The sequence below is a fragment of the Vidua chalybeata genome, chromosome 12 (assembly GCF_026979565.1).
Source record: "Vidua chalybeata isolate OUT-0048 chromosome 12, bVidCha1 merged haplotype, whole genome shotgun sequence".
Taxonomy (NCBI): domain Eukaryota; kingdom Metazoa; phylum Chordata; class Aves; order Passeriformes; family Viduidae; genus Vidua; species Vidua chalybeata.
The window spans coordinates 16,573,453-16,595,156 of NC_071541.1; the positions used below are offsets into that span (position 1 = coordinate 16,573,453).

At 42.1% G+C, this 21,704-nt stretch overlaps 1 protein-coding gene across 6 annotated transcripts in view; it reads left to right on the forward strand.

Annotated features, from left to right (window-relative positions):
- Positions 1-361: 361 nt before the first annotated feature.
- Positions 362-21,704, forward strand: part of MAPKAPK3 (MAPK activated protein kinase 3) — a 57,158-nt gene continuing 35,815 nt past the window's right edge. For 4 of the 6 annotated variants that reach the window (XR_008432994.1, XR_008432992.1, XR_008432993.1 and 1 more), the window contains exons 1-2: positions 504-806; positions 1,209-1,558. Coding sequence is in view for 3 of the 6 variants with exons in the window: in XM_053953767.1 (XP_053809742.1) it covers positions 1,334-1,558 (225 nt within the window). In the remaining 3 variants the exon portion in view is untranslated. Of the gene's footprint in view, positions 447-503; positions 807-1,010; positions 1,092-1,208; positions 1,559-21,704 lie in introns of those variants that run through there. The other 2 variants (XM_053953768.1, XM_053953769.1) reach the window with 2 other exon arrangements.

The window sequence follows — 21,704 nt, forward strand, 5'->3', positions numbered from 1 at the left end:
GATTCTCCCTCTTCTCACAGGAGCCCACAGGGGGAAGGGCCGGCGGTGCCACCGCGCGGGCGCGCTGCGGTACCAGCTCGGAGCCGCCGCCGCAGCCTCATTTTCCCCCTCTGTCAGGGCCGTTTACCACAGTAAATTATTATCGTGCTTAAGATCACCGCCCTAGATCACCTTAAAATCACCGCGGGGTTGTTCCCCACCAGGGTTGTTCAGGGGAGCCGAGCAGTGGAACCTGAACACGAGGCAGCTCCCGCTCCCCGCTCGGGCCCGGCCCGCTCCTGGCCGGTTGTCGGGGCTCGGGCCGGTCCCGCCGCCGGCAGCCCGGCGCGGCTCGGGGCGGGAAGGCGGCGCGCACCTGCCCGGGGCGGCGGGGCGGACCCAGGCAGAGCCCGCCTTCCCCGAGTCGCTCCGGGAAGCCTCGGCTGGGGCCGCGCCGCCACAGGCAGGTAATCGAGCTCCGGCGTGGAGCTGCCCCCGCCCGGCTCCCGCCGCCGCCACCCCCTGCTCTCCCGGCTTCGCCTCAGGGCTTTCCCGCCCTCCGCCGCCGCCTCAGCGCGGGGGGCTGAGCGAGCGGCGCCTCCGCTCGTGGTAACGGGGCTGCTGGCACCGGGACCCGCCCCGGGGATCCCCCTCAAGTCCCCAGCGGGACCCTCTCGGCTTCGGGAGCCACGCCATGGCATCTCCACGGACTTCAGTTTTTGGGAGGTTTGGTGGTCCCTGCCCCTGGCATGTGGACCCAGGCAATTAAAGCACAGTCCCAGAGTTCGGTGCCTGCCCAGGCAGTGCCACTCTGGGGTTCAGTCCAGGTATTCGTGGTTCTCTTGCGTAATTTGGGAGCGTCGGGATGAGGCAGGGGACCATTGTGAGGATTTCTACATAAAACATTGAGGCAACAAGTGGTTGATGCGGGTTTATGAGCTCGAAGCTCTCTTCTGTTGTACAGAGCTTAGCTGTAGTGTTACTCCAAGACTCAGCAGTTACTCAGTTACTTTTTGTTGCAATAAAAGCAGTGATTTATACGTGCAGACTGAGAGCTGTGTGTATTGGAAGTGGGATGACTGGTCTGCGAAGTTCAAGTGTGCTTTCCTGAGGTGACCCTTCACTTTTATTCTCTCTGGCACCTGGTCATCTTGTTAAGAGAAAAGCGGTGAGGTGGGACAACAATTAGTTGACATCAGTTACTAACACTTGTTTACGTTTTTACTCAGGACTAAATGGCGAGCAAATGGACTGCTTGAAGCACTGGGTTTGATTGCTTAAGAGAAGGGGCTCTGCTGAGGATACCCCACAGGAATCTGTCGGGTATCTCTGTCATCCCAGACTCTTCCCTGATATGGAACAAAGTGAAGGTGAACAGGAATCCCAGGCAGAGAGTCACGTGGAGAGCAAGAGCAGTGTGAAATCCTTGCCTGGGGGAACAGCCCATGTCAAGCTAGAGATAAAAAAACACGCAGTTACAGACGACTACAAGCTCTCCAAGCGTGTGCTAGGGTTAGGAATCAATGGCAAAGTACTGGAGTGTTTCAACAAGGAGACAGGCCAGAAATGTGCTTTGAAGGTATGTGTGTTTTGTTTTTTTTTTCCTTATTTATGGTTTGGAGGCCAAAGTTCATTCCCTGTAAAAGCTACTTGTTCTGTGCTTACCTTTCTCAAAGAGTGATGCGTGAAGAATCTGAATATGTGGAAACATTGGCTATCACAACACTGGAGTCCCAGCTTCAGCCTTTTCCAGAATATTCTGTGTAGTTTCCAGAATAATGTTATCAGCTGTGAAAGTCTCGTGTTCATATTTAAAAGACAAGAAAGCGGGGGAGAGAACCGTGTCTTGGTGTTTTCTGGGAGAAAACTTGTTAGATTTTGAATGAACATATTATGCAATACTCACAAAGGAAACTATTTTGGATCTTGTGCAGTGAATAGACCTAAGCTGTGAAATACTTAAATGTTCATTGATCTTCAGTCTTTCCTCTGTATGAAGATTTTTCTTAAGGAGCGTTTCTAGTTGTTCATTTATTTTCCTACTTTATTTTTTTATCAATTTACCAAAGGATATTTCCTGGGAAAACACTGATTACACCAGTATGGCAAGTGAGTTTAGTAGATATTTATGGTGGTAAGTACCACTTAAAAAAATGGAGCAATAACCATTCATTAGAGAGCATAAAGCTTACTTGCCTTTTGCTCTGCAGCTTTTAAACTTGAAAATTTCCTTGGAGCTCTTAAACCACATTACTGGAGAAAAAAGCAGCCTAAATGAGAACCAGGATGGTTCAGTACCTGAAGACAAAGCAGCTGAAGTAATTGTAATGAGAATTACTTATGGGTGTTACAGATTCCTTGCTGGTGTTAATCTGGTGGGTCCAGGAGGCTCTCAGGTATCCTTCCTTTCCCTAAACACACTCCATGTGTGCTGGGAGCAGAGTGGATCTGCCAGTGGTCAGCTGGAGCCTCTGCCAAGGCCTGGAGATGGTCTCTAGCAAACAGAACTGCTGTCCCCACCAGAGCCTTTGCATTGTGATAGAGAAGCCTGGAAATACCTAGCAGCTTTGGGTATTGAAAAAAAAAATAATAGAGGAACTAGAAAAGCTTATAATACAATAATTTGCTGATTAATTCATGTGTTTCCAACACTCTTATGTAGTTTATCATACTCTTTTGTATTAGCTTCACGTAGCTGACTCACAGAAGTTTATCATTGGGAACTGGAGGTTTTGACAACAGACTGCAGTACTGGGGTTTTGCACCTGCCATGGGGAGTGTCACATCTTTGCATCTCTGAGATGATCCATTAATCAGGTCCTTCTGGAGTGCTAGCAACATTAATTTCTAAACTTAGCATACTCTGATGAAGGATAATAGTTAATGCTGAAGCTGATCTGCTGTTTTCAGGAGTTCAGTGGCTTTATTGCTGGTTAGAGATCATTCGTACTTCAAAGGGTTTGCAGTCTTAAGGGCTGGAAGCATTTTAAAACAGAAGTTGCCTTTCCAGAGAGCAATCCAGTAGCAACAAGTATGTTCCAGAGCAAATTTTGTAGCTCTGGAATGAAGTAGGAAATATAATCCAATGTATATTAGCATCTGGAAACTATTTTTTAATTTAGCCCTCACAGCTGGGGAGAGGGAGAAGAGAATGGAAATTGCTGTGCCCTGATAGAATGTCTTCTGCTTGATGGGTTGAAGGAACCTATGGTGGAGTCTCTAATACCTGTTTGTATTTAGCACTGGTTGAGTTGGCTGATTTTTTTCAGAACTTTTAATATATATTAAGGACTAAATGTCCACTTCCCCAGTCATTACAGGTCAGCAATAGCTGATGTATCGCTGAACTTACCCTCTAAATCCTGCTTCCCATCCAGCTGTGGAATGTTTGTGCTTTTCTTCTGAAGAGGACAGAAGTATGGCAGCAATATTAAAATGTTTGTAAGTTCTCTAGGGAGTTTGAATGGGAGTTTGCTGCTTGTATATGTGCATTTCTCATCGTTATGGGTTTAAGTGCTGAATAAAAAGTTAAACATGCAATTAAGTAAAACTGCCAGCAGCCCAGAGAGAATCCACTGCTCTCTGCAAAGATGGTCTTGTGAGAAGATTACCCAACAAGGAGGGATAAAAACTCTGCTTGGTTAATTTGCAAGAATAGAAAGATCTTTTCCCAGCCCTGAAGATATTTGCAAAGATGAAAATATTCAGAGGAAGTTTTTCCTTTGTTTCTTGTGAAACCTGAACTGGGCCACACAAGTCCCAGACCTGCTCCAGATGACAGTTCAGAGTAAATCATCCAGTCAAAGCAGTTATGTAAAAGGGACAAGAACCTTAGGAAAAAAATATGCTGAAACAGCTTCAAAGCAGAATTCTCCATGTAGGGACAACAGGGCCTTGCCACTGCTCGTTCTCAGGTGTGGTGGCAGGGTTATCATTCACTTACAGGAATAGAAAGTGGAGGCTGATGAAGCTGTTACAGAGCAAACCCAACTGGTATGACAGGTAAAGAGAAATGGAGAGACTGAATTGCGAGTTGAACATGAAAAAAAGGGATGCTGGATGGATTTTTTTCTGGAGGTTGCTTGCACATATCCATTGAGATTTATGTATATTTGTGGACAAATTCTTCAGGCATGAGAGTGCTTGCTGTAACCTGCTCCTGGGAAAGGAAGAACATCACTCCTGCTGTTGAAGATAAAGTGTAATAGGCTGTTCCCCTTCACATCAAACTTGCCCATTAAAGCAGCTCCTGACTGGACAGATGGCACTGCTTTCTGCCTGCAGGTTTTCTTTTAAATGGGAACAGAGCCAGCACAGCCAGGGTCTGGATAGAAATTACTCAATGGAAGGAATTTTAGCAGAGGTACTCAAGAGGAAAGGGCTTGAACAAGCAAAAATATTCATCCCCAGAGCCATACATCAGTCAAGCACTCCATGCTATAATTGGGAGGTCCCTGTTGTTGGTGTTAGTCCATATCCATAATTGGAACAGGTTAGAATTTCACTAATCATTTTGGAGTGGGAAAACACAAGATATCCTTTTGGAGATACTGCAGGGTTTTGGTTATTTTCCTAAAATACTGTGTGGCTTCATTTACTCTGCTTGGCATTGTGATTTGCTACCCAGTTTACAATGTGCTGTCAGCTTTGTTTCTGTTAAATTGAAATGCCACAGGCATTGCTGTCCTGCTCCAGAAAATCTCATCTGGTTTCTCACTTAGACACATAATGATGTTTTGGCTGAATAGCACTGTTTCCAAATAGTGAGAACATGAGGATTTAGAAAAGTAGAAGCATAAACAAAACTGCTGTGCAGGACTGTGGCCTTCGAGAAGGCAGCTATGTTTTGGTCTCTGTCTTCCTTACAAATAGCAAAGCTTCTCAGATCTCTTTCCGTAGTTGATCCAGAAATAGCTGTCAAGTGAAGTCTAGTCATTCTTCTATTTTTATCTCCTCTCTGCCAGCCTGCCCCCTTCTGTTCACTTCACCTTTTGGGACTTCAGGGCAAGTTTAACCTCCCATCTTAACTGACATCAGCCCATGTGTTCTCTGCTGGTGTTTGCACTCCTCACTGTTTTTAGGGAGAGAAGGAAACCAAAATAGCTGGTTATCTGTGAGGATAAATGTGAACTCCCGGGAGTTGCCTTCCATTAAAAAGAAACCCAACCTGCAGCTCCTTCTTCTTTCTTTCCCTCTCCCTTGTTTCTTTTTTGGCACAAATTCCTGCCAGGTGGTGTCAAAATAATACTTCAATGTATTTGATTATCTCCTTTATTTTTGTGGAAAATGGTTGGAAGGTCTCAGAGCTGGAATTAAGAAATAAGAAAAATAGAGAGAACAGAGACGTAGAGAGCCTCCTGCAGGGTATTAGTGCTTCTCTGCATCTGCACTTCATGATTTTGGTGGATGTTTCACGATGCAAAAACAGTGTTACACATCATTGCCATACTATTCATCTACAGTAAACAGATGGTGCTTCTTTCCAGAAGAAAAGGAAGGACAATTCAGGCATAAAACAAAGACTCTTGGAACTTCAGGAAAGCTGAGTACCTTGGTTATGGGTACCTTGGCTCTTTTGGGATGAGTAACTCCTGAGAAGCAGTGGTAAAATGCTTCTCTCCTGAGCACTGGGCACATCCCCTGCGTACTGCAGATACCTCCAGCCATCCAACACTTCCAGGTTCAGGTGGAATGTGCATAAATGGACCTGCTGCTTCATGGAATTGTTTAGGTTGGAGAAAACCTTAAAGATCAAGTCCAACCATTAACCCAGCACTTCCAAGCCCACGACTGAACCATGTCCCCAAGTACCACATCTACACACAGACCTATCCTCTAGAATAAATAGTGAGTTAAGCCATTCCCTGCCACATGGAAAATGGGTTGTGCTGCTGAGTGCCAGCAGAAAAGTGACTGTAATTTACTGATTTGAAGACAAATAGGCATAGCCCAAATGTTAAATAAAGCAAACACAAAATTGAACACCCTCCTTGCCTTTTAGGTTTGAAGAACGTTTAGTGAATTGTAGAAATGATAATTGTAGAGTAGGAGTCTCTGCTGTTACGCATAAAAGTATTAGCATAACTTTATTCTCAAAAGAAAAGAAAGCAGGTAATGGAGAAAAAAAATCTTGCAAAATAAGTCCTTCCCAAAATTATTCTTGGGACCTGGACGTAGGACTATCTAAAGAATGTTGTTCTGCTTTCCATAGGTGAGTTGCTGTGGACAGAGCATTCTGCCTCAGTTTCATTTAGTTTTGAGCTATGTATCTGTCTCCCACTCAGTTTTAATGTTTCTGATTACGTTAAATAGTTCTGCATGACAAAAGCTATTATTGGGATAGTCTGTTTCCAGTTAGTTTACCCTGAAGCTAGGTCATGATTGCTCACAAATAGGAGACTTTACAGTCCAAAGTATTTGTTTTGCAAATTATGTAAATAGCTGGTGCTTGTAAAATACCCTGCTTGCTGCCTGAAGTAAGGTGATGACCAAGGAAAATGATGCAGCAGTGCAGAAAGCACTGCACACAGTGAAAGTGAAGTTTATTTTAGGCTGATGATTGCTTGTAGAATAGGAATGTTAACAATCTTTTTAGATGCTGCAGATTGCATTTTTAGAAGAGAATTATGCCAGATTAGGAATGAAACATTTCAACATTTTTGGTATGAGGAAGAATAATGGTATGCTAAGCTTAGAACTGAGATGACAGTTTGGGAAACCGAGTGTAATAGTTGGTTAGGTTTTATCCAGGGTGAAGCAGCTCTTCTGGAATGATTGTGTGTTTCTGGAGGAAATCAGCACTTTCTAGTGAAGTATTCTGTAGTTCTCTCTTACCTACCATGTTTCCTGCAGAGTATTTATGCTGGTTTATCTCATGCTACAGTAAATTCAGTGTCAGTAACACAGCTTAGTCTGATAACCAAGTCCAGGAGCTGTGTTGTAGATCAAAGCTGGGTACAGCATAGAATGAATAGGAATTCAGAAGAGTTCTAGTTAAATGGCAGCCTAAAAGGCACTCCTTTAGGCAGAGGAGTGCCTAAAATATGGATAGCATCAGACTGGTCCTTGAATTTTATCCTTCAGTGCCAATCTTGGTGACTATTATGTAAATATGCATAAAATACCTAAAATAACTTCCAGTCGATTAAAAAGTGGGTCGTTTCTACTGCTACAAGATTTGTTTTTAAACCAGTGAGTCATTCAAGACCAGAGTCTTTGAGCACTTTGTACTTATTGGGGCCAGACTGGCACCTTTCAAAGTGTCAGTTGGACTAGTTAATTTTTAAAAAACGAGGAGTTATCAATTTACTTTGAAGATCTGACATTTTTGACTGGTCTGCTCTTTATTTGAAATATAGCAAATAATTAAAATAATAAAAAGATGGGCTCGGTCTGAAATAATGGAACCACATGTAATAATTCTTTTTTTCAATGGCAATTAATTAAGCCTAAGAAGCAGAAACAGAAAGCCAAATGCTATAATGCTATAAACCATTAAGTCATCTTGAATAAGCAAAACTATGTTGATGCTACTTTGCACCTTCTCTGTTCTCCCCAGTCTCTCAGCAAGCTGGCACACGCTATAGCCTGACTTGCGTGGCAACAAAGCTCGGGAAGATCAAGGCGTGTTCCCCGCCTTGCCAGGTTCAAAGACCTGATAAAGTTCCGGATAAGTGTCTTACTCAGCTGCGGGGAAGGTGCTGAAAGCAGAGCACGTGTGTGCCTCGGTCAGACACCACTGATCGCCTGACACCCTCCTCGCACCAGAAGGCTCTTCTGTCTCCCCCTCCTCGCTTTATAGTATAAATCCTCCTGTGCCATTTAACCAAAGGAAAACCTTGCTGATTTGTTCTTGTGGGAGTCTTGTTACAGGTAACTGGATTTTGCAAATCAGCTTAAGTGCAAAGGAACAAGATGCAAGAATTTTAAACTTAATTTACAATGCAAGTGTACTTCAGGTGTATTTACTTATGGTCATATCATGTAGAGAGATTCCCAGATTGGCAAAACCTGATAACATTTGGGAAGAATCAGGTCCATAACTGAATGTCAAGGCTCACACACATCCCTTTTTCCTTAGTGTATTTTCCTCTGTCTGTGGTAGCACCCTGTGTTAAGAGTGGCCTGGCCTGAGAATAAATGGCTTCTTGTTGTCTTTTGTGCCAGTTCAGTTTCAGCAGAAAGCAGAGATTATATCCATGCTGTGATAAATTAATGGGAAGCACAGAGATGGAGGTGTCACCATTATTGGGAGCAAGAGCCAATGTGAATTTGAGGAAGTTAGTGGATTAATATTTTACCTATGAAGACTGTTCCATTTTAACCCCTTCACTGTATACAGTGATTTATTTTTTCATTTAAAAAATTATACAATCTTTGATTTATTTACACCATCATGCAGCATTTTGCATCACTAAATATTTTTGCAGTTGGTCTTTGCTTGACCCTGAAGAAGTTCCCATTTCTCATATAACCTGAATATGTTTCCCTGTTTTGGAGGTTTTCCATGATAAATGTGTCTTTAGAACAGCAGACTTTAGGATGGTGTGTAATATTCCATTAGCAACAGTACAGCTGTCCTGTCTGCAGAGCTTTATGTCTTTTGGTCCTGCAGAGTTGTGTGAAGTCCTTGTGGCTCTTGCACTCTCCGAAGACACTGTGACAGTGATGGGAAGTGGCAGGGAGGTGGCCAGAGCTGGAGGTGGAGGGGAGATGACCTGCTTAACTAATTGGAAAACCGTGAGAACTTCTTTCCATCAGCAGCAGTGAAAGCTGGTGGTGCGGTCTGTCTGGATTAGGGTGTATAAACTGCAGGGATTGTGGTATTTTACACAGACTTCCTAAGTACTTAAGATGATTCAAAGCTCCGTAAATGAGATTAAGCTGTAACGCTGCGGCATTTTAATACCTCGGGAGTGAAGGGGGAGAGGATTCTTGCTCAGCATGTAAATCACAAGTGGCCTCCGAGTTCCTGAATCTTTGTGATACCTGGCATTTTGCACTGGAGCTTTCATGGCCTGTATTAAGAAAAACCCCAAACATTAGATTTGTGTAAAAGTTAAATTTTCCTCCAGAGAAGTTTGCTTGCTGAATTTGTTTTAAAACCCCCCAAAAACCAAACAAATCATTCTGAGTGTGCCATCTTTATGAGTAATTTCAGATGATCTGGATAAGGAGCCAGTCTTATTAAAGTTGCACTGTGCACGGATCTTAAGTCTTGCCAGTTCAAACTCTGGCTCTTGTCCATGGGCTTTTTCCCAGGATTTTTTTTTTTTTTCTTGAATACTCTCTTAAGGATGCTGGTATTCCAAGTAACAGGCTCTAAAGCAGCTCCTGGGATCTGAGTCAACAAGAGCTGAGGAGAGATTTATTGAGACTGTTGTAAGGGGAGAAATCAGAAAAAAAAATTGATTGTTTATGGGTTTTTTGGCTGGCATTTCTGAGATATAGAAACAGTTTGGGAATGGCAGGGCGTGGAGCAACTCAAGAACTCCATGGCCAGGCCTTGTGCTGAGGTTTTGGCTGGGTGCTTTGCCCAGGTGTGAGTCAGCCTGGGCCTTGCGAAAGCCCTTCAGTGCTGGCTTGTACCAGCCTTGGCTTCTGTTCTACTGTGGGGTGGGGTTGGGTGTAGTTTTGTTTTCGAAGGAGAGCAGTTAAAAACTGGATAGGGAGCAGCTGCCTCACACACCTGTGTTCTGTGTTGGACTCCTGTGTACTCCTTAGCCCTGAATATGCCATATATTTCAGGGATGAAATGTCCTTAAAATCCCTTTACAGTGCCACAAGGCCTGGCGTTTGCCGGTGTTGTTCTTGCCTGTTGTTCTAACACAGAAATACTCCCCTTAACTTGCTTAATTTTTAACCAAAATTGTATTTATTTTTCGTGTAAAGGATTAATTTCTCTCAGGGCCTTATTCCATTTTCCCACATGTTGCTTTGAGTCAATGTGGCTTTGTCAGAAGCAGTCTGGTTTCCACAGCAACGAGTTGTTAGCACCAAAGATGTCAGAGATCCAAGGTAGGGAGGGGAGGGGGCTGCATTTTCTGGCTCAGCTGCTGTGCCACGGTACCGGCCTTGCTGCAGCCACGCTACAGCACAACGTCCTCATTGTCTTCGTGAAGAGTAAAAGCCTTTCATTTTGTTCTACTCTTCCCTTTCCAATCAATTTACAGTCAAAATTTGACACTTGGGAGGTAGATGGGGCTTGATGGTTCCTTGATGCTTTGAAGCTTCCTGTTCTTTCAAGCCTCTGTTGTAAGGGTGCTGCTGTGTCCTCTGCTTTTTAAAGAGTTTTTCTGTGGACAAAATAGGGCTTTTGCATACATACAAACCCTGTGGCAGTAAGTTTGTGATAAAGGGGAGCAGAGCACTACTCTTTCTGACCCATGTTCAATGTCTGCATGTGAATGGTAACACGAAAAATTGTCAATCCATTCTCCTTGCCCAGTAATGTGAAACCTGCTCCAATTAAACCTGCTTGGTTGGGTTTTCCAAGGCACCCATTTCCTTAGGGTGGGAACTGAGCCTCACTGCTATTGACCGTGGAATATTGCATTATTTAAAAGGATTTTCTAAAACACAGTTAACCTGTGAAATTCATTGCCCCAGGAGCTGAGAGGTTGTGCTGCTGTGGAGATCTTGAAAGAAAACAGAGTTTCTCTGAGAATTTCAAATGTGAAGAAACACCCTGTAGTTCTAATATACTGTACAAATTTGACTGTGATCTTCCAGATCCTGTTGTTACAACTGATAAATACAAAACTGTCAGGATAAATAATGAAACTTTGAGCTTCAGAAGGCATATTATTGTTTCTCTTGTGTTAAGTGTACTGCTGCTTCAGGGGTACAATATCCTCCTGTCTAAGGAGAGGGAAATGGAGCTGTGGCCTCAGCTCTGCTGGTGGCTGTGCCTCTGGGTAATGTCCATCCCTTGCACAATAGTTTCATGTTAAGGGTGTGTCTTTCTCAGCAACTTGTACTTGTCCAAACTTGGGTGTAAATATAAGGTGAAATATTTTTTTTTTTTGCAACATCTATTCATATTAAGATCCTTTTTCCCCCCTCTTCTGAAGGGCAGGGCAGGAAGGCGCTTTATGAGACTTGGCCTGTGGAAATACAAACAGTGTAATGTTATTGAAAGTTCTTTTCAAGCACATTCTGCTTCTTATTTTCACATTTAATATGAATTAGGGTAAAACCCAACTGCTAAAGACAGTTAAAACCAGAAGCTGAAACTTCAGACATGGGTAGTTAATACTTTAAACTGGCTTAAATATATGATGAAATAGTGCACCCCAATGCAGATTTTAATTAAATTTTTGCATGTCTGCTATTGACTTTTAAAGGCTAAGCTTTGTATCTGGAACTTGGAATAGAATTGCAAACAACTTTGGTAGCTGGTTGTATTCTTACTCTTCATTTCACTTTCTTAGCAAGTGTCTGGCTTTGAATCAGAGTTTGTGGTATGTAAGTCATGCTTACAAAGGGCAAAAGATCTGCAGAGCTGTCTTGTGTACTGGAATTAGGTGGTTTTCCATGTTTATCATGTTTAGTTGGGAGGGTTTAAAGTGGTGGGGGTTTTTTTGTTTGTTTTGTTTTTGTTTTGTTTGTTGGTTTTTTTTTTAATGATTGAAAACCTACAAAGTAGCATCTCCCAAGGTTGCTGGCACTAGTGTGCAGGGAAGCAGACTGCCAAAGTGAGAGTGGTGCATGGGGAAAGGTCAGTTAATTTAGAAACAGTCCCAGTTCTGGTGGATTGGTACCAAGTAGTGCTTTTCTCCAGTCTCTTAGCCCTGTAATAACTTTTTCCTGGTGCTGAGATACTGTTGTTAAAATCCCCTCGAAGGTGAAGGGAGTGTAAGGGTGACTTTCCTTTCCAGCTGGATTTCAGAAACCGCGCTTGCCAGGGTGTCTCTGTTGTGACAGGTGTGACTGCCTTGGCTTGGGCTGGGCCTCTGTGCCTGTTACTGTTGAAAAATGGGACAAGACATTCAAGACCTGCAAACACTGACCTCTTGCTGCACTCGGGAGGAGCAGAAAACAGCAGTATACATTATTGATAAAACACTTCATATGAGAGCAATTAGTTCTGAGTCTTTCCCACCTCTCTGCTGTCTGAATAAGTTGTGGAGGTGTGAGGGAGGGTGAATCCTGTGTTGTATGCACAAAAGCCAAGTCTCCCAGGAAAAATAAGGAAAAATTCTCACAAGCGTTTGTTCAATGAAACATCCAACACAGCAATTTATTGTTAAATGGTTCTTGCTGTTTGTGGCAGTCTTCATTTTTGGCAATATGAGGCAATAACTGTGTAGGACTGCTTGGGTCTAAAACCAAAGCAGGATTTCCTTGGTCCTGCAAGAAGGGAGCAGGTTTCACAGGAGGGCAGTTCTGGAGGAGGAGAATGGCTCAAGCTTGGAGCCTGGGCAGTCAGTGTGAGAAAGGGCTGTGGGACTGAAATTTGAGAGTAGCATGGGAAAATATCCATGATCCTGCTCAGTGTGGAGCTTCTCCCATGTCGTCTTTCCCATCTATCCCAAGCATCAAAGCTCATGGGGAGATTGGTGTTCTCTGGTTTTGTTTATGTAAACCCTCTAAACTCAAACCTGAGGCCACTCAGAATGCTGTGACTGTATTGTGTGCTCAAAAACTGCTTTCTAACTCAGTCATGCAAGTTCCAGATATTTATTTCTGCTTCTTGAGGATGCTGTGATTGGGAGACCAAAAGGGAAATTTCTGTCTTTTAAACTCGATCTTCCATCTGCATTTGAGCAAGTTAAAATTGGGATGGCTTGGTAGGGGGAGGTGTTGTTATTATCACCACTGGTCACCAGCTTCTCATGTGCACAGCACACCACCTTCATCATCGGGAAGCAGTGCTCTGTTTTATATTAAAAATTAATAACAGTAATGTGTCCCATCATCCCTTGATTTCCTGCTGTGCAGGGGATTACCAGGAGACTGCTGCTTGTCATTCCCTCTTTATGTGCACAAGAGCATTAAATGTTCTTTGGCTGAGATTATATATTAATTAATATTATTAATATATTATTAATATAAATGTTCTGGTTCATGTTGCTTCTTATTACCAAGGGCTCCTCACCTTCTCTGAAGACCAGTATACTTTAAAGTTCCCAAGTCCACCAGGTTTGGGTTTTCTTGCAAAAGAGCTCTCCAGGCTAGATCTCCCTCAGTTTCAACTTTTTAACTTGAAACCATTCATAGGAGGAACTTTTCTAATGCAATGACCCTGCTGAGAAATTAGGCTGCATTGAGGTGTCTGTTCAAGCCTTCAAATGATACTTAAACTTTAATTAAAAAATAAATTAACTTTAATAAGATAATTTACACTTTCATACCACATGTAATCTAAATCTGCAAGCTACTCATTGAAATACCTTCTACCTGTGGACTGTAGCAATCCTTAGATACCTGTGCACATATTGTTGCATGATAATACAGAATTCTTGACTTTGCTTTGTATCTGCATAGAGCAATCATGTCTCTGCTTCAAAACTTGCGAGGGTTTTCTTATTTTCTGTTTACTTTTAGGAAATGGGTTCATTACGTTTATGAAGCACTTTGCTAACCACACAAATAGAACCCTGAGCATGCTGGGAGCTGTCAGTGTGTGTTGGTCACTGATTCCTGCAGCTGCGACATCAGGAGCAGGGATCTCTCCCACTTGGGGGGACTGAGGGCCATTAATGGTCCAGAGCTGACTGCTTGTTTGGTAGGGAGTATTTCTAGGGAGCTCACAGTCAGTATTCCTGGGAAATCTGACATCCTCCCCCTTGTTTGGGAGACCTTCATCTGCAAATACTCGTGGTTTTTGCTTTCATTCAGTTCATTCCACGCTTTTTAACTTTTTTCTTCTGTGTAATCAGAGCAGAAGTCGATTCCCTTCTCTTCCACCCCCACTTTTTTCTGCTATTCATTCTCTGAAAGGATTGCATTTTAACTGCTAAATGTCAGTAAATGTCAACTTTTGCTTCCACCCCTAAACTTCAAAATTTTTATTAAAAATCATATGAGGGGAAAGTAATCTGTGAGACATCACTCTATACATTTTTCCCTTTTTCCTAAATTCATTTAGCAGTCAATAAATAGATACTGTAGTTTTGAAATATGATAAAATTTGCTGCTAATTTTTTCCAAACTACTAAATTTGGTATTTTCAATATATAACTTTTTAAAATAAGGCACCAAAGAAGAGAAAAAGTAAAATTGCTTTAAAAATAAAACCAGAATTTGCACTTGTACTTTTTTTGAGGCAAGATAGAACTGTATTATCTCTACTTTTTCTTTACAGTTGATACGCTCCCCATTCAGTGAGGCTTTTCCCCCTAATTTTATTTTAATTTTACTAGTTATATAGAAATATAAGCTCTGGTATATTATTTGCATGTTTCTTATTTTCTGAAATCATGGACCTTGTTAGCTCAAAATACATTGGTTTGCCCTTTTTTTCTTGTTTGTATATATATTTGTGTAACAACATGAGAGCCAAAATTTGTATTATTTAGAGAAAAGGGAACAAATAATCATTAATTACTGGGAACTGTAGCCCACTAGAGGGTTGTTACTAACTGCAGATATACAACAAACCCTAACTTGTAGGATGAGTAACTAAACCAAAAATGTTTGGTGCCTTTCTGCCTTTTTCCTGAAAAGCCTATTGGAGTTTGGCTTGAATTGGGAGTTCAGTTTTGATGCTCTATTTATTTGCTCACTGACTGTGAAAGTAGAAGTCAGTAAGCATTTTGGGGAATACTCAGGTTTCTGTACATTCTGTAAATCAAGGATTTAGGAGAGAGGAGTCCCAAAGCAGATGGTGCTGCTGCCGTTCCACGTAACTGTGCTGTCTTTGTGCCTCTGACCCTCCACTAACCCAAGGTTCTTCCATTTAACACTGTCCCCATGAGGTCTGTGTTCCAACCTCAACATTTACATCTTCCTGTCTATCCTCACAGGATTATATTTTTACATCTTAAAATTTGCCAAAAATGTGAATAGAAAAATTTGGATATATGAGGCTTTTATTCAGCAGAATATGCCAAAGTTTACCTCGTATTTTTGTTCAAGTGTTCCCATGGAAGACTTGGAGGACTTATGAGGCACGTTTAGTATTTCTGCTGTTTGGCAAAGTACATTTTACATGCAGTTGTTACTTTTCCATGCAGTGTTAGAAGGCTGAGGGAGCAGTGGGGCATGTTCCCTGTGCTGTTTCCCTCCAGGCTGGGCTGTGAGTTGGGCTGCTCTGCACAGTGGCTGCTGCCTATGGAGCTGTTCTGGGGGAACAGCACAATCACTGCCCCACAATCACTGCCCTACAAGGACTCCTTGCAAAGGACAGGCTTTCATTGCATGAGGACAAGGAGTATTCTGGGATGTGTGTATCTGTTTCCCCAGTGCACTCCACTCAGGAGGCATCTCCAGTACCACCTCCCAAATGACTTCTCTGCTGAGCTGACCAGGTGCAAGGCTGAGAGCAGCTGAGTTGATCAGGGTGATCTGGATGATGACCCCACAGATGCTGAGGATGGGCCCAACTCAGTCTCTCAGCTGAGTGTTCCTTATGAGGAGGAGCTGAGGGCACTCGGTGAGAAGACTGAGGGGAGACCTCACTGGGGTTTTCAGCATCCTTTATGAGGGGTAGTGGAGGGGCAAGTATTGATCTCTTCACTCTCATGACCAGTGAGAGGATTTGAAGGAATGACAGGAAGTCAGGAGAGGTTTAGGTTGGCCATCAGAAAAATGTTCTTCCCCCAGGAATGGTGGGGCATTCCCCAGGGAATGGGCCCAAGGCTGTCAGAGCTCCAGGAGCATTTTGATACCACTCTTAGGGACAGGGCAGGGTTATTGGGGTGTTTGTGCAGGGCCAGGAGCTGGACTGGATGATCCCTGTGGGTCCCTTCCCACTCAGGCTACTCTGATCCTATGAGAGCTGTGACCCAACACTGGTGTCAGACTTCAGTCTGTAACCTTCATTTAGGGAAGGCAGCAAGGATTTGTGTCTGCAGCTGGCTGATTGAAATCCTGATCCAGCTGTTAGCACTGCATGGCTCACAGGAGGCTTGGCTGCTCCCAGAGCTGCTTCTGTGCACTGTGCACCAACCTGCTTCCCCTTCCCTGACACTGCTGTTGAACTGGGGTCTCTGCTGGAGCAAGAGACAGAATTGTTATATAAGCCATAGAATTGGCCAAACAGTCTCAGGCTTCTTTAGTTTGATTACATTTATTTAAAATTCTCTTCTTAAAATATAATGTACTATTCATTGCCCCATAAAACAGGATGTGTGAAATAAGTATCTTCTAATTTTACCTATTTTACTGATAGCTTGAAATGAGAGAAAAAGAGGCAGCAAATTACTTACCCATAGACTTTGTAAGATAAAAAAAAGTAAGGTACACAAATGATCTGATATAGCCCAGTAGAACTGAGGAAAATAAACTAATAAGTATAGTGGGGCTGAAAGACATGGAGGTAATGACCCTTCCTGAAAGAAGAGAAAAATCAGATAAATGAGTTTAAGAATTATTGATTTTTTTATTTCAGTTAAAATAAAACAAAATCAGAGTGGTAGAAAATTACATATTGTTTTTAAAGGCAGTGTAGTGGCACAATTTTCTGTAATATAATGCTGAAATGAAGATAATTCCTAGTTTTGATTATTGGATCAATCAGGCATTAATAAAGGTATCAAGTCTTTTATTCAAGTCTTTGATTCTTTACTACACAGAAAAATCAGGCTGTATTTGAGCAAAGCAAATGAAGAAGTTGCATAAAAGATGCTGAGGGTTGTGTAAAGTAATTGATTCCTCTGCTTTTGTATATGATATTCAAGCAGAAGTATGAGGTACAGATTAATAACAGTAAAGTCATCAATACGATATTACAAAATCAAAACAAAGTGGAAGACATGTACTTCTCCAGAAGATATGAGAAATAGGCAGAAGTAAAATATTAAGCCCAATGCATGCAGATACTTGAATTTATCCCTTCTGGGGATTAATTAATGGCAGCTCAGCGGCATTAAAGAAGTTAAAGAACTTTCTATGGAGACCCTCAGTTATATTTGATGCATCAGGGTTGATCTGATTTGCTACGATAGTGCTGGAACCACTTAATGTGTGCATGGAACTGCCTTTGCAGCCTGCAAATCTCAGCATCAAGTGACAGATACTGCCTATCAAGGAAACATCAACCATCTGAATTGTTCCAAAGCAGATCATTCTGGATAAGGGGTGTTTGAAGGGAGAGCAGTGATGAAAGCTGAATAGATGTGGTTTGAAGACAGCATCAGGAAAAAGCATCTCAAAATGCTGATTACTTTCCTGATGTAATTAGCCTCTAGGACAGCATCAGAGTTCATTGTGGAAAGAAACAAAAATAACCACCAAAGTCATTGTCCTTGCTCAGGCAAAATATCTGTAAGCTGAGAGTGGTTTATCTTGCTGAAGACATCAGATCTGTTACTAATGTGATAAATCTCATGTAAAAAGGAAAAAAAATAGATGTCAGAAAAACTATGCTATTGTGAGGTCAATGCTATGAGTGCTCTTTCCAGGGAACTCCACTGTGCCTCTGGAAAGAGGCTGAATTGGGCTGGACCAAGAACTTTGCTTCCTGGTGGGATAGCCTTGGTCTGCATGGCCTCACATATTCTATTACTCTGACAGATTTGAAGGATGGTTTTTCCTGTGCTGAACTGAAATCGTTTTGCAGGAGTTGTTTGGGCAGAATTTTTTCAACCTTTTCCAGTAATAAGACTAAAGGAAAAAGTTGTTTTGATTATGTAAAATACATATTTAGTGTTAGTAATTTGCCAGTTACATGGATTTGAGGTTTATTGAGGGGTGCATTTTGTTCTGGGTGTGTCTTGCCTTGTCACCCTTAAAATCATGCCAAGTTCCCAATCTGTTATGATCAGTCTGCTCTCACATACACAAATCTCCCTCATAAATAGCACTTTTGTGTTGTTAAACTGAGCATTCAGATGTAGAAGATGTCAGGATCTGTGCCGTGTTTATACTTCTGACTATCTTGCACTCTGTATTTTCTATCCCACTTAAGGATTTTTCAGTGCACAGACAAAAATATTGGAGTGGTAAATGATTGGTTTCAATAGCTGGTTCCATTGTCCTTGTTCAGTGTATGGATTTCTCTATTTCAGGTTAGCTTAGACCTTCTCTGAAAACAGAGTTTGGGTTTTTGTTCATTTTCTCCTGGTTGTGCTTTGAGGTGTTTTCACTCTAATGCCTGGATCACTGTTATTTTCACGACGTGGCTTTAAGCTAAGTTTGCATTGTCTCTACTTTGTGTATGTGGAGCAGGTGAAGAGGTTAAACTTGTAAAATTCCACCGAATTTTGTGAGCTGCCTATGAAATATCTCCAATTAGGGTGGCTTGGGTTTGGTTCCCCCACAGCTGCAGATTGCTCTTGAACTCAGTCGAGCTTTTCAAACCCGAGCTGTGGCCCAGGACTTTGGCAAATCCCCCCACAGTCCAGGCCCTGGGAAATGAGGAACAGGCAATTAGAGAGTACCTGTGTGGCTCAGCTGACTTCCTGAGCATTGCATGAGACTTCAGGAAGAGCAAGAGGAGAACCCTCAGGGTAGCATTCAGCTGTGGATAAACCACAAGACACTTGTTTCTTATCCTGTGCTTTGCCGTGTCTGTGTAGAATGCAGAGGAGATGGGAGGGGCTGCCGATGGCAGTTCCTGTCCCTCTGCATGCCAGCCTGCATCCTGACTGCGTCCGGGTGGTGCTCTGGTGCAAGGATGAAGTTAAAGGGAGAGGAATAGCGTGTAATAATATTGTGTTTGATACATACAAAGGGAGCAATATTCAGGTTACTCAAGCACCTTAATACTGAAGTTCACTTATGTTAGAAAGACCATTTTAATCATATTATAAAATATGTGTTTTGCTTTTGGTAATTATCACAAAAACCTGTTCATAGCAAGTAGAAGATAGACAAATGGTTCTTTTTTTTTTTTTCTGCAACATTTTATTTATTATGTATTTATTGAAAGGGTATTAAATGGTTCAGAGAAAACAGTTTAGAGAAACAGCAGAACTGATGGAATTGCTCAGTTCTGCTGTGTGCACAGAATTTCTATTAAAGGATTTATTACAGTTTCTGTCATCTCTGTTGAAGATTGCCAAATAATTTATGCCAAAGCACCCCACTGCAGTAAAACGTGAGAAAGTGACATCCAAAGACAGGTTTTGTACCAAAAGAAGTCTGTGACCCAGGAAAGGACCTGAGATTCCTGACTCCAGTCTCTTAATGGCAAGAGCCTAGGCTTTTGACCAAGCCATAGCAGTCCATGGGCTGCCTGTCTGTAAATACATTATCCTATCAGAAAAATCCATGGTGAAATCTTCCAGGCAATTCCAGGGCCATGAGCTGCAGGAACCTTGGAGTCAGTGCCACGTGGAGAGAGTATCACACAGCAGCCTTCAAGGAACACTCAGGAGTTCAGTGGTGCTTGGGTTATTGTTGATGCTGCCATCAGTCCCTTCCAATAAAGCCTCACTGTTCTTCCTTTGTTCCCCTGAAGCCTTTCCAGTGAAATTTGCAACCTGCTTTACTGCTAATTGATTTATTTTTTAGTCAGGAACATGCAAAGATGATGACTCAGTTTTTACTTCTTCATTTTTCTTTACAAAAGTTACCTCATTTGCCTAAACTGGATCAGAACTTCAGGAGTTTGAGTTGCCAAAACTTCTTTTACAGCTGCTTCTGTGTGTGCAGTGGTCACAAGACACACTGCAAATGGCCCTGGTGGGAAAATAAACTGTATAGGATGGGTTTTCCTTTCCAATTTTTATTGCCCTGGGATTAACAGCTCAGCTGTGTAAAAGAGAGCTGTGTATCTGAAAATTTTGAATATTTCTGAAGTTTTGGAACCAGCAGCCCTGTGTTCCCTGAGCAATGCAAAGGATCCTTTTTGGGGTATTGCAGGAGAGAGGGAAGGCTCCAGGGCTGGAACAGAGGGAGGAAGATGTGGGATTGTGGATGTGATGCCTGCTCTCTTCCATGTGTTGGAGTGGTAGCTACCACTGTGAATTCTATTCTAACTTTACCCAAATAATAAAGACTTGGAAACAAGATGTCTGAGCTAAAGGCACAATAAATGATACATCCCCACTGAACACAGGAGATTATTGATAATAAGAAAATCTATGGCAACAGTATTAACAGGCAAAGAGCGTGGAGATGGGAAAGATAGGGTGAGGAATGTGACTATTGACTGTGTGCCCTGGATTTTAGGACAGGCAAGAACAAATCTGTTTTGGATGGTTTGCATAGTCAAAGGAGATAATGTTATTATATGTGGCCTAGATGAAATCTGGACTGAGAAATATTGCAAGAATGTGCAACACTATAGACTATTTATAAATCTGTAATATTTACATTTGACGGTATCTTTGCAGAATGCAACCTTTAAATTTCACCTTTCAAGTGCCAGAGAGCACTAGGATTTAAATATATTTCTATCTTTTTCTTCTGCCAGATATCTGTTTGGCTTTGTACCTTTTGCAAGGTATGTAAGACAACTGTGTGGTTGTATCCAGGAGAACAAAGTTATTGCACACATTGCAAAACAGCTAGGAATTAAAGGCCAAGGCCTGCAGAGTTGAACAGAGCTCAAAGGTGGGGAGAATTTATTTACAAGCTTTCTAAGACACTGGCACTGTGCAGCTTTAAAAGTTGCAGCCAGACCTCTTTTGGGCAGAGCAAGAGGTGGGGTTCTGGTAGATGTTAGAATTTCAAGTTTCCAGACTAAAGTAGCATGTCTAAAGTAGCCACCTCTGTGGCTCACTTCACCTGATTCACATTCTTGGATTCGTTTTTGTTTCATTTTTAGTTTCTCTAAAAAATTGCTTAATTTGAATATGAAACTTAATTTTTTATAACATTGTATTTTTTTTGTTTGTGGGTTTGGTGCTATTCTGGGGTAGCCAGAATTTAGGTTGTGAAAAACAGGCACTTAGTCATTTGCGTTAAGCATCCAGACCTCAGTCCTATTCCTGCAACCAAACCTTATTCCATCTTTCTCAACGGGCAAGATAATTTTTCTTTCTGATTCAGAAGCTGAATCACCCTTTATTAGAAATTGTCTGGATAAGCACATTACAGAGTTATGAAGAGGCTTCACTTTCACATTCCAAGTCCCAGTTCTCATGGTCTTTTCACAGAAGGTTCCCCAGGATACATGAGTGAAACAGATATTTCTGTAACAGTCCTTTGGGAAATAGCAGCAGTGTTTTTTCCAGTAGTTCTTGCTATGGCAGTGTATAATCTAGAAGGTAAATGCAGCTCTGGCCTGGCATCCCCTGAGAGTCCTGGGTGCAGCTCTCTGCTTCTACCACTCTTGTGAAACTTGCCTTAGGGGTGTCTTCCTTTTACAGGCTCTCTTCTGAGCCCCCCTCACCCTGTAATGAATCCATGTATCCCTGAGGAGGTTTTCTTGCTAAGGCTCACCTTTTCTTTTGTTGTGTGACAATTGGTTTTGGAAATACCTCCCTTAAAACTGAGCAGAAAATGGTACTGTGATTGCAAGAAAACTTTATCAAATACAACAATTTGTACCCTCTGCACTAAGAAACACCCAGGAACTTCTAAAACTCCTCATAAGAAGTGAGAATAGCCATACCCTTCCCAAAATAGACATTGATGCCCCCTCAGCTGGGCTCTGAGGAATTCAGGGCTAT